The sequence below is a fragment of the Centruroides vittatus genome, unplaced genomic scaffold (assembly GCF_030686945.1).
Source record: "Centruroides vittatus isolate TY-2023 unplaced genomic scaffold, ASM3068694v2 scaffold_450, whole genome shotgun sequence".
Classification (NCBI taxonomy): domain Eukaryota; kingdom Metazoa; phylum Arthropoda; class Arachnida; order Scorpiones; family Buthidae; genus Centruroides; species Centruroides vittatus.
In genome coordinates this window covers 227,239-240,643 of record NW_027122709.1, presented here as the reverse complement: position 1 = coordinate 240,643, position 13,405 = coordinate 227,239, and the positions used below count along the sequence as shown (strand labels likewise).

Here is a 13,405-nt window from a genome sequence, read left to right as displayed (position 1 = left end):
AACCATGGAACAATGCTGGTGGGAGCACAAGATTCCAGTAGGGTCAACCAAGCCAGTAAGGTCTATGTGGAGAAATGAAGCAAAGAGTAACCTACATCTTTGCACCAATGAAAACATAAACACAGCAATTACAATCAGTAACACTATAGATACAAAATTAATTAACATATCGACAAATTTCTTACAAGAAACATTCACTAAATACACTGATTTAGACTCCAGAGATGGTGAATACTCCAAATACTTGCATCAAAACAAGTGGTGAATACTATACACTTTCTAAATACATATTTATTACCAAACTGCATTCAGTCAGAATCAACATTTTTAGCATAATGTATTTTAGTGTATTTTGGTACAGTCACTGTAGTTAAATATCAAAGTCTTGCAATATAATCACAGACAGAGACAATCAAGCACATACGAATTACAGTGGGTGATCGGTTAATGAACAGTTCGGACTACGAACAAATCAGATAATGAACATTTTTGCTAAAGATTTTTATGTTTGGACAACAAACACCTCACAGAACAAACACAAGAAGCGATGTAAAATAATGAATACCAATTGGTCTTCCCTTTTCTTCAGGCAACAATTCAAAATTTTTCAGAGGGCGGGAGACGTCAACATCGACGCACAACCCGATATATACTGATAAGATAGTATTCCTTCTAACTTTGAAACTCTCCCTTGTAATTCCAGCCTTTTATTTTTCTGACAGAAACAATTTTTTATAGTATTTGCGAGACTCAGGCAGGCACTCATTAAGTTTTGCGCCGGTTTTTATTTTCGAAAGATGAGAGTATAATAGCAATGTTAGAGAGTGGGCAGTATGGCTTGAACAGGTCTACAGTAGGGTGCAGTTCGATCTTATCTAAGAAAGATTGAAAGATTATCAAGAAGACTCAAGCAGTTAAAGGAGTAACAAAAATCACATCTAACCCCTGTATTCACCAACGCGAGTTAGAGTTAACTCTCAAGTTATTGGTAAATTGGTATTCACCAACTCCGAATCTCGAGTCAAACACATTAACCTAACTCTAACTCTAGAAAATCGGCGAGTAGACGATAACTCTGGGTTTGACGCCTGTGCAAAGCGATCTATTTCAGGGGAAAATGGCGACATTCGACAAGGACGAAGCTGAGATGCTAGAAAATCTGAAATATCTAGCTTATATATATCGTATGGAACGAAGAAGTCGGCGGATTATTTCTCCAAGAAGAAATGATCTTGAACAATTGGACGATTACGACTTTCTATGTTGATATCGTTTGCAAAAAGAGAGCGTAAGAAACATAGTAGAACTAATTGGTCACAATTTAGTTTCTACATCATCGAAAAATTATGCGATGTCGCCGATGAAACATCTATTAACACCAATATTGAATTCACAAAGTGATCAGGAAAAAAGGTAATTATTAGTTTTATAATATATATTATTAAATTATATTTAATGCATAATATAGTTTTAAATGATCATATATATTCAAAATTAATATCAATTATTTTTTCTTTGGAAGATATAACAGATGCCACATAAAAGCACGGAACACAGTGGAACGGCAATATGGTTTATGGAAACGACGTTTTCCGTTTATCGGTAGGTTTACGTTACAACCTTCAAAATGCTATGGCTGTCATAGTTGCCACTGCAGTGCTTCATAACATTGCAATTTCACACGGAAATATGACAGTTCCAACAGAATTTGATGATATTTGCATGAATGAAGATGTTCTGGTGCCTGTTGCCAGAAGTCAGAATGCAGCTGGATTTGCAAAGATAAATGCATCAATAGCAGATTTCTTTAGTATTTAACTTCTGAAATGTTTGCATAATTTTTTAAGGTTATGCAAATATTTCAGACATTATTATTAAATTAAAAGACCAAATTATAGAGTTAGCCAAATCAATATAAGTAAAAAATATCAAAACTTTCAATATTGTTATACATCAAATTTTGATTATCCAAATAAATTTTTTTCTTGAAATAAAAGATATTTTTGTTACTCAAGAAACTCTTTTATGTTGAAAAAAGGAAATAAATTATTGTTAATTAGTGATAATAGATATATTAAATATAAATATGCATAAAGATGCTGCAATTTGAAGAAAATTTTATTTTTTAAATTTTATAAACAATTTTATTTTGTTTAAACAAATAATAATGAAAACAAGTTACTTTTGAAACAAGTAATTCTCCATAAAAGTTAAGTAATAAAATATTCCTAAATAAAAGTTGTAGGGATAAATGGAGTAATTGTAAATCCCTGTTTTTGGGCTGACTTAACATGTTTGTAAGGCAGAGGATATTGTAAATGAACATAATTTTTGAGATGAAAAATGCACAAAATTTGGCAGTTTTATTTCGCCAAGCAAATGAAACGTAGACAGAAATCCTGTTGTAACGCAATATGGTTTATGAGACATTTCCCATGCCTTTCTGTTGGACTACACTATAATTTGCAGAATGCAGTGCATATTATAGTTTGTCACAATATTGCACTACAAAATGGAAGTATAGCATTATTTCATGATGAGGATGATGATCATGGTCATTTTTAACTTCAGATATGATGTTCCTGTACAAATATTTAAATACCAGAAATGCTTAAGGTTTTGCTTAAAAAAATGCAATAATTCAGAATTTTTTCTTTAGTGTTAAAATAAAAATTTCATATGTTTTTAAATAAAATTTTATTTTTTGAAAAGTTTTACTGTTATTACTGTGTTATTATTTTAAAAAGAAACTATATAGGACACAAATACTTCATAGAAAATTTTATATTAAAAAATAAAAACAGTTTAACACTTTTTACACTATATATACATTTTGCAGAAAAGTACATTATAAATTTGTTAACTGAAGACATAAACTAGATGGGTCATTCTCTAAAAATTGTAATATTTTTTCTCGTACTTTCAGCCGAGCTTTCGTCAATTGCATTTTCATGTTGTGTTCTTCTGTCATAAATTTGATTTTTAAACTGTGCTCTTCTTCAAGAGTTTCTTTTTTTTTTTCTTTTTGCGTGTTTGTAGATGGCTTCAGTTGCTTCAGGCTGTTTCCTTTTCTTTTCATTTTGATAACTTTTGCCATTAGTGGAACTCTGATTGAAAGGTAATTATTTCATTATAAGCTAAAACGGTATTTTTATGGAATATAATTATTTTTACCTGCTGATTATCAATATCTTGAATATAAAAATCTGCAGCAGGTTCGTTGACTTCCATAGTCATTACATTAGTAATTTCTGGTAAATGTGGTGTAACTGAAACCTGCAAGACAAAAAAATTATGTTATTTGAAAATTAAATATGTGAACTTGGCATTAAAATTGTTATTACTAACTACTGATATTAATACCAGTTCTTTTAAAACTTGCAAGACATTTGTAACTGAAAATTATCTAGACTTTTTTGATTTATGAATGAAATGTTAAATGAAACAATGTGTAACTTATAACAATATTTCAAAGTATTAAGATGCACACAATTTGAATAGTACAGGAGGGTCTAATGATGTGTTCACTTGTTTATTAATCGATCAGCGCAAATCGCAACCGTCAATCTCTAAGTAATAACGGTCAACTCTTTGATAACAGGTGCGTGTCTGGGAATTGTAACGGATAAGTTACGGCGGCGCTGATCGATTATAAACAAGTGAACACATCATTAGACCCTCCTGTACATACAGTATAAACTTTCATACAATTCATATATTAAACATTATAGTTTTACATTTAAATTACATGATATAGTTTAAATTGTAGATGTAATTTATACATAAAATATATGTATATTCTACAGTCTATTGTACGGTGTATTGCACAGTGAAGTACAGACTTTATATAGGAAGTATTTTCATGTATACTTATAAGTATTTGCACAATTGTCATTTAAGTATTATAAAGTAATTTATTGATAACTAAATAAACATTGACTTACTTCAGATGCAGATACATCAGATATATGTTGAGAATTTCCTACAGAAGTTGTAGCTATCTCTGCTATTAAAATATATTACTAATTAATTCAAAATTTGGAAAATTATAAATTATAATGCCTTAATACTTACTTGTATTAGGTTGGGCATCACTATCAAAGTCATTATGTAAAGGCTGAGTTAAAACACCCATCGACAGGAGTTTTTCAGCCATTACGTCTGAATTATTTAAGACGGGAGGAGGAAATCCTCCTCCCATCTTAAATAATTTGATTTTTTCTGGGACTGTTTTTTTACGGCTTTTTTTTAAAGTTTTTATAACAGTCCCATAGCTGCTTATTTTTTCTTAGCGTGACCCCCGGGATTCAATTATATTCTTCGGTTAATACCTCCCAGGTCTAATCTCTCTTCTGTTTTGAAGAAACTGCATTTGTTTTTTTGTTCTCAATTATTGATTTATATTTCTCGACTAATTTGAGGAGAATTTCTTTTGCAACTTGAACACAAACTATATGGTGTATTTTCTCGGACACATGGCAAATTTCATGTGTCCGAGAAAATACACCATATAGTTTGTGTTTTCATAGTGTGTGTTTTGTGTTTCAACTGAGGAAAACTTAGTGATGAAATTTGCCATGTGTCTGAGAAAATACACCATATAGTTTGTGTTCAAGTTGCAGAATAAGCACCGGCACGGTTTCATAAACACTACAATGAGAATTTCTTTTTCAAAATGAGTAAAATTGCGGCATGTACCGTTATCCGTCTGACTTTCCGCCATTTTCTACACGTTTGCTTTCAACCAATGAAGACGATGCTTATGAAAGAAAACTTGTTTAATCTCGAACGCAGGATTGTTTTAAAATATTAACTCCAGAGTTAAATTTTCATCTGAATACGAAAGAAGAGTAACTCGTAATCTGACTTCGAGTTACATCTAAACTCAAGTTCGTCAACTCTCTGTTTAACTCGTGTTGGTGAATACGGGGGTAAGAAATAAAGAACATTGAAGAGCTCATAATGGAACCTGAAACAGATCTGACAACAGAACGCTTGAATGAAGAACACCAAGAAACTTGGTGAGATATGTTTTCTTGCCGAGGGGATTAGAGGATTAATGCTGATATCTGCTAGTAAAGATCTTTTGAATAAGTGGGATGATATCAGAACAACGGTCTTAAAATGGCATCCAAACCAGGTTGAGGTTAATAGGCTTGGGGATCTCTACTATTCATTACTTCTGAAAAATCCTGAAGAGAGAAAAGCACGTATACTTCTTACTGCGTACTGGATAAATTATAATTCTTTCTTCCACGAAAAACCTTCGTAAAGGGGTTGAAAACGTTAGCTGTTGTAGAAACACCTACCACTGGATTACAAAGGTTTTTCGTGGAAGAAAGAGAGAAAAGCAATTGACATTAGACAGATTCTTTAACCCCCACAAACGAAAAAAGTGACTAATAAAAATGCAAGACTGTGTATATATGTATCTTTATTATTACGTATAAATAAATTTAGTAAGAAAGTATATATATATATATATATATATAATTTTTTGCAGTTTCCAGAATGAATTAATCAAATTCCCATAAAAACATTTGGTAAATTGATAATCAGTTAACAAACAATTCAGATAACGAACAAAGTCTTGGAATGGATCATTTTCATTAACCGATCACCCACTGTATAAGCCTGTCTGGCAAAGAAGACTAGAAACACAAATAAATAACATTACCTAATAATTAGGTAAGCTGACTCCTTACACTAAAAACAATATAACACCAAACTTAAGAAAGAAAATAGGAAAATATTTGAAAAATTAAAACACACAGCATGAATACATACATACAGAAATACATTGACACATTTGGAAAAAAAACTAGCAGCTAAGTTGCAAAGATTTAAACAATACAAAGTCTATATGTTACTGTGAATGACCAATGTCCGACGAATGTCAGCATTCACACAATCGTTTTGTGTATGTATGAAATATTTGCTAAATATCATTATTTCTCACTTACACCGGCAAATGTTGACATTCAGCATGTACTGATGGTGAATGTTGAATAAAAATATTTTTATTACGTTAAGACAAAAATGCAACTTTTTTTGTATGTCAAAATAGGAGAAAGCTTAAGTAACAGCACATGTAAATAAACTGTTAAACCTAAAATGAACAGTACATTCTAAATTATTAAAGCAAATAATACAATAATAAACTTGCACATAAATTATGTGATTAACGTTATACAATCTTATTTATTGCAACAACATAAATTGTTATGGCACTTTGAATTGCACAAAAGTCCCTTGCTTTTACAACTGCATTTATTCATGGAACATTCCTTTTAGCAATGACAGTGTGTATAGCCTTGCCCTCCACTTTTCAACTTAGCTGCAGCTGCTTCTCTCAGTGATATTTCTTGAAAAGAAATCTCATCTATGGAAAGTAATTTTTCTTTACAAATTACAAACTGATTATGGGTATAAAGCTGACAAACAGATCTCCACCTCACGGGATCAAAAGAACAAAAACGCCATCCAGTGACAAAGTGGGTGGTTTCCACCAAACAGTTGCTGGGAAAAGATGCAGACCTTGTCCTACCTCCGGCTACCCACAAAGGATTTGGCGACAGACTGTCGCCTCTCTGTCGACATCGGCTTCTCGGGTGTTGTTTCGATCTCCACCAAGGCTTATCCGTGCTTGTCGACGTACACCGGCGATTGTTTGAATGTATAATAATATAACCAAATATTCGGTCATTCACCGACGTATTTTGTATGTGTTGACTGACATTCACCGGAGAATATCAACATTCTCTAATTTCGGTCTTTCACAGTAACATATACATTAGAAAAACATCAAAATAAATTATTTACAAACAATGAAGTTCTTTTCTACACAGAACTACATAACAAACCCACTACACAAACTTGGGACATTGGACTATTAGTCTGCTCTTCAGTTTGATTCAGTGACAAAAATAAAGCAAACTAGATCCAAAGAGGGAGAAGAAAACTTGCATGAGACACCAGTCATGCCCTACATTGAAATAATTATATACAGTGAAAACTGCTTAGGCGACCACCTGCATTCGACAGGCACTTGTCAAAACAGGCAAAAATTTCTGGCAAGGAATAGTTTATACATAGTCTTTGTATACGTTACCTGTATTAAACGACTACCTGTGTAACACGACCGCAGGCATCGATTTTTGGTCTGAAACAACATACAACAACTGTAATAAGTGATCACTTCTGCAAATATATCTGGTCTAAGCTATTGTTCGAACTCATCTCAACAACACTTCCCCCCTCCTAATATAATGAATTACTCTAAACTCTTGTTCAAACCCACCTCAGGCACTTCTCCCACCCTTGAAATTAGGTGCAGGTGTTAATGAATTAGTCTAGCAACAAAGGAAATTCATTTCAGTTTGTTTGAAATTGTCTGAAAAAGGAAAGAAATGCGAAGTGCTGTCATTAGAAGATAGTTTTAAAGTTAGTGGGAAAGTGAAAATGGTTTATCACAATAGCAATTAGCAGTGAAGTTTAACTGTGGGAAAACGAAATTTATTTTATCATAAACCTAGTGTATTTTCCTTAGAGGTATAAAATATTGTACATGATACAATTGGCTGATAACATGGTTTGATAAAATTTATTTTATTTATTATTTTTTTGACCCCCATATACAGTATGCGATAAATAGTTTGTATTAACCTACCTTATTTCCATGATATTTTTAGAAAAATAATATCTAAGTAATTTTCGCACGCAAATTATTCAAAAAACAATAAATGGGTTAATGCAAAAATCAGTTTTACAGGCAGCCTTCCTTTTTTGATCCTGTGCTTGTCCAATGACAATCGCGGGATCAAATCGTATTATGAGAAAAAATAATAAAATTGTTTTATTATTAATTAATAATTTTTCTTACTGTACTTAAGAAAATATTAAATATTAAAAAAATACAGTATTTTTAAAGTTAAAATAAGATTAAACTAACGAAAACCGGTGATGGAGAGATAAGACGCACTTGTATATCGATGACGTAATACACGTAACTGAGGAGCAAACAAAAAGAACCAAGTTGAATTAATTAAATCAGAAAAAAAAGAAGTGTGCATTATAATCGAGAAAATGCGAGTATTATATTAATCTTTAAAATATTGATATTAAATCTGTCTTATAAAATCACGACGACTCCTGTAAATTGAGTTATCCGATAAGAATAAAATACAATACCAATATAGCTCTATCGTTGAAAAAATTTGCTTATTTTTGCTCATCTTGAGTTTTGCATAGTAAAATGGCTGAAAAGTGTGCAAAATACGTACGAAAATATGGTATTACAGCACAACTTGTCTTAAAAGACCACTTTTTGAAGGAACTGTGGGTGGTCGCCATAGACAGGTTTTACTGTATATCATCTAACATGCAGTACAATGAACACTGTAGATACTTGGTGCAGCCAACGTATGCAGTTTCTGGTATGAAAAAATTTATTTTTCTGCACTGGAAACTAGCAGAAGTTAAAGGAACTGAACAAATCCTCAAGACATGCCACAGGTATAACATGCATGAAATCTACAAATAAAGACCCAAAGACCCTGTACAAAACAGACCAATCACATTGCCTTACTATAATCAACTAATACTCACTTTACTTATGGTATATTTTGTTCATTATTCATCTCACATAGAACAACACAATATATATTATCTCATCTCAAGTACATGTACAACTAAAACTTTACACATTCACGTAAGCACAGTTAAATCACCTATTTAGAAGTGACACACACTTATTTCTCTGACTTTCAAATGGAGTTTGGCATAAACAATTGCAGAACACTTCTCATAGAAAAGGGAATTTTGAGGAAAGATAATTCCTCAGAAATGGAGATAACATTGAATCTAGGGTTTCTCTAATGGGATCCCAGGATCCTGACTATTTTTTAACTCAGGAAATTCTTCTCATCCTGGGAAATCCTGCAAATTTCTTAAAAGTTCACTTTTTTCTTATTTTGCGTTAAGGTTGAGGAAATTTTGCAAATAGAAAGTATAATTAACTCAAACTGTCAGAATACATTTGTATTTATTTTAAATATGTTTATATACACCAGAACTACTAACAACACAGGGTGTAAAATTGAATTAAAAGAATTAGATAATAAGTTTACTTTGAACAATTACCCCATGAATAAGTTAAAAATTTGGCACAAACAGTATTATAAAAACAGATTTAATACTAAATATAAAAAACCTTCCCCTATATTAATAATAATCACAATAATTGTAGTAAGATTCTAAAAAAGAAAGTACAGTTTTGGCCCGACTCTGACCAACAAAATTTCACACAACATTTATTTGGAAAATAAAAAGTACAAAACTAATGTCGATAAATTAAAAAAATCGGGTGTTGCTTATAAAATTAACTGTAATTGTCAAAACCCAAAAAATTATATAGGGGAAACTGGTAGGACTTTAGAGTTAAGAATCAAAGAACACGAAGCAGCAATAATTCTCCGTGGTTTAGTCATGTAAAAAATAGTAATTGTCAGATTGATAGAAACAACATAAAAATACTTCATTTCAAAAAAGAAATTTATAAATGTAAATTTAAGGAACATATTGAAGTTATAAAATCTAATAATAATAATTTAATAAATATTTCAAATGGTATGCAAATTGATCAGCAGTGGTACAGTATGATAGAGGGCATGACAGAAAAAAGTAACCTATAATGTAAGTATCATACACTGTTTACAAATGTAATACTGTAGATCAGTGGTTCCCAACCTTTTCTAGGATGCGGAACACTTTTGTGAGCAATTTTCTTTAGCGGAACACTTACTTAAGTTAATATGAAATACATAAGCTTGTCATCAGTTATTTTATTAGAATTGAGCAGTTATAATTCAAAATCTCTACTTATATTATTAACGCCAATTCTAAGACAGAAAAAATATACCTAAGTAACTTTAACGGGAAACTTGTGCCTGATGTTTTTTACGTATTTCATTCAGTTTTTATCATTGCCTTTATCTTATTCGAAACAGTAGTACACTCCATAAGTACGAGTCGTACATATATATTTAAGTTTATGAAAATTTTATGATTCTAATTTTTTGATATTCGGCGGCTCGAATGCGATTGTACACTTTCCGTTTGCGACTAAATCTGCGGAACACTTCGGAGATGCTTACGGAACACCGGTTGGGAACCACTGCTGTAGATAATAGAAAAGGAAATATAATGTCTGTATTATCGTTTATAATTTGTTAAATAATTTCCGTATCGTACGTAAACAACCTGTAAAACTGTTACTTTAATTACAGTTATTCCGAAACATTTTTAAAGGATACACCACGTAAAAATTTCTTTTCACTGAAATATGTCATCGACGTTATTGAACATCACTGAACATGTTATTTCACTGAAATTGTATTATTATCTGTTTGGAAAATATCAATGTTGGTATGAATCCCATGAGTTGTAAAATGTTTTTAATTGTTTATACTGTTATTTAATAGCTTGTAAAAATATTACAGGCTACTATACTATATTACTGTCTATATTACTACTATATTACTGTTTTAAAAAGGTGTACCTCTATGGATTTTATTGTCATATTTATGAAAACTTTTTAAGGTCATCTGATACATACTCATGTTTAAAAAAAAAACAAAAATAAATAACCAGAAGTATCATATAGGTGTATTGAAAAAATTTGAATGGCGCTGCTCTACTTTCTTTGGTATGAAAAAATTTTTTTATGTCTGTAAAGATGATCTACATGCATTAAATTTGTGAAATAACTGTGTTTTTTAATTTTGTAGCATTACACTGAGGAGGGGCTTAGATGTTAATGTTTGGATGGTGGAGAAATGCAATTAATTAGAATTATTTAATAGCTTATACAAACTGATGCAAATTCCAGGTAATTTGAGAATGGAGGAGTTGCATGGGACAGTAACATGGTGGAAAGGGACTCCCAAATGAGCACCAGACTGCTTTTCACCAACAGTCTTAAGCAACACAGTATGGTCCCAAAGTGGGATGTGGTGATGCTGTAACACCATCTCGGATAACTCAATGTTACACCTTCCCACTGCAACAGAATGTTGCTGCTCAGATAAATGACTAGACAGCATTCTGGTGGTAGCCCCTATGTAGAAGGTGTGTGCCCCAGTTGTATTCTCTAATGGGACAGAATACACACCTGACCTTTCCAAGATCAAATTCGTATCCCTATTATTGCACAAGTCTCTCTGTAGACCTGGGTACAGAGCAGTGAGTAAAAACAAGATGTTTTGTCTAAAAATATGACAAATATCGGCTGACAGGGGACCACAAAATGGTAAAGAAGGATGAACTACAGTCCACTTTTCCAAGGTAGTGGAGGGGAAGATCCTGATCCTGTTTAGGATGTGCTTTGTACTTGGTGGTGCCATAGCTTCCCCACCTTCAAATTACCTGGAATTTGGATCAGCTTGTATAAGCTATTAAATAATTCTAATTAACCGTGTTTCTCCACCGTTCCCACACCCTCCACTTTCTCCATGTATTTAAGTGCATGCATATAGATGTTATGTGATTTTTAAAATTAAGTCTCTAAAAGCTTTGTTTTAAAGCTTTTTAATATTCTATTTGGTTAATGCCATTACTGTTTGTAATTTAAAATTTGTTCAGAAAAAATGTTGGATTTGTATTTGTGCCCGAAGACAATGTTCATAGCAGCGTTGAAAGTATTGCAAAGAAATAAAATATTCCTTAACACCTTTTTATGTAAGTTTTTCTCCTCGTATATATAATGGCTTACTAAAATATGCAAATTGAATGTAACAATTAGAATATAAAATTATTCATATTCACAAAACCTTCCTTGCTTTATCTATGCAAATTAGGTTTTTCCTTATTTTTTTTATATATTTTAGAAATTAAATAACTAATAGTAATTCAAAAATGATATATCATAATCATTCATTTTCCATATGCATTATCAAGTCCATACCATACCTATAGTTCTCTCTGCTACAGGAGTTATTTTATATTCATTACATAAAAGCCTGAAGACAATAGACATTCACTCAAATTTGTATAGATCTTTACAAAAGGCTATCATTCTAGAAATTTATCGTATTGTCAGAAAATTTCTCCAAACCATTTAAGAAGGTTTCATACTGGTCTCACAGGCTTGATGGTTCTTGGGCCCATCTGTGAGATTTGATCTGGATACAGTTCAAGAATGATAATAATACCTTAATTAAAATGAAATTTTTTTAAAATTAAAATTCTATTAATATATGTATTTATATGTGTAAAGCAGTTTAAAACATTAAAATCTATAACAATAGAAAAAACTATAAAAATCCTAAATGTTTTATAGAATCAGGAATTTTATTCTAGATAAAACACAGACAATATGTGGCCAGACAATGTACAAAGTGACAAGTTTGTATTACCTGTGTTGGGCATTGGCTAATTTGTTTGACTGGTGCCATGAAGTGGCTGCTCAAGTTGAGAATTGGCCAATTTCAGATATCAGCTCTAATATATGAAGATATATCAGAAATCAAGTTTACTAATGAAAGCATCAATCCAATTAGAGCCATTTTTATTTCCAGTTTTGTTTAACTATAAACCAATGTTTAAAGACGACCATTTTTGATCAAGGCGAGATCATCTTCAGGTCTACTTAAAAAATGGAATACTTTTTGAAATGTTAACGAAATTTCAAAAATAACGAATCTGTTGAACACACAAAATACAAAAAATAGGAAAAGTATAAGAAAATGTATAAAAAACATCAATGTTTAACATTTATTTTTATATCTGGAATATTATTTACAATGATGTGATCCCTTTATGTGCTTTTTGTGTCGTTGTTGTTATGTATATATAGTGTTTTCCAAGCACGTGACAAGCATTGATCTTCTTTAAAGTTGATACAATGGCCTTTGTTTTCAGATTTAAATATTTCTATGGCATCAAGTGTTTTTTTATGTACTCGGATGCCTAGATGTTTTGATTATAGTTGCTTCGTCGAGTAGGGCGTGCAATTGTTATCAGACACATAAGTGGCCAGGGTGGTGGTGTTTTTATTTTTATTAATATCGTACTTGTGTTCCTTAAGTTATCAGATTCTCTCACACAATGTTGACCAAAAAATTAAAACTAGATAAGGCAATAGTTCCATCCTCGATACACTTAAACTTTTCAATTTCGCGAAGATTCATAAACAAGGCAACACATAAGTTGATAAAGCCAAATCGCGTATGCGCCTACTGAAAAATGGGGTTCGACCCCTTAAAGGAAGTGGGTTAATTTACTCATTCTTATAAGAACATCATGTGACTTTACAAATTTATAAATGTGTCTTTATAAATTATCTAGTTATTTATTTCTTCATATATCTGCGATAATTATTCATTTGATGTTTATTTTATATTAATTT

At 31.5% G+C, this 13,405-nt stretch overlaps 2 protein-coding genes across 3 annotated transcripts in view; one reads left to right on the top strand and one right to left on the bottom strand.

Annotated features, from left to right (window-relative positions):
- The window catches only part of LOC136989227 (PHD finger protein 21A-like), a 69,318-nt gene that overhangs the window by 20,598 nt on the left and 35,315 nt on the right, over positions 1–13,405 (top strand). The window lies entirely within an intron of this gene.
- Positions 2,969–4,145, bottom strand: LOC136989207 (uncharacterized). 2 transcript variants are annotated; one of them, XM_067287296.1, is made up of 4 exons: positions 4,075–4,145; positions 3,941–4,006; positions 3,175–3,269; positions 2,969–3,107 (listed from the first exon to the last, which is right to left on the bottom strand). In XM_067287296.1, the coding sequence occupies exons 1-4, from the start codon at positions 4,133–4,135 to the stop codon at positions 3,000–3,002; spliced, it is 330 nt and encodes a 109-aa protein (XP_067143397.1). In that variant the 5' UTR covers positions 4,136–4,145; the 3' UTR covers positions 2,969–2,999. The 2 variants fall into 2 exon arrangements, with proteins under 2 accessions (XP_067143397.1, XP_067143396.1); XM_067287295.1 differs by having other exon boundaries at positions 3,175–3,276; positions 3,945–4,006.

What these genes read in the sequence shown, in the direction of transcription:
- LOC136989207 (XM_067287295.1), bottom strand. Translation starts at nt 4,135, where the DNA reads ATGGGTGTTTTAACTCAGCCTTTACATAATGACTTTGATAGTGATGCC. An exon ending in CTGATGTATCTGCATCTGAA is followed by an intron (nt 3,277 to 3,944) that starts GTAAGTCAATGT and finishes TTTGTCTTGCAG; the next exon opens with GTTTCAGTTACACCACATTT. An exon ending in AAGATATTGATAATCAGCAG is followed by an intron (nt 3,108 to 3,174) that starts GTAAAAATAATT and finishes CCTTTCAATCAG; the next exon opens with AGTTCCACTAATGGCAAAAG.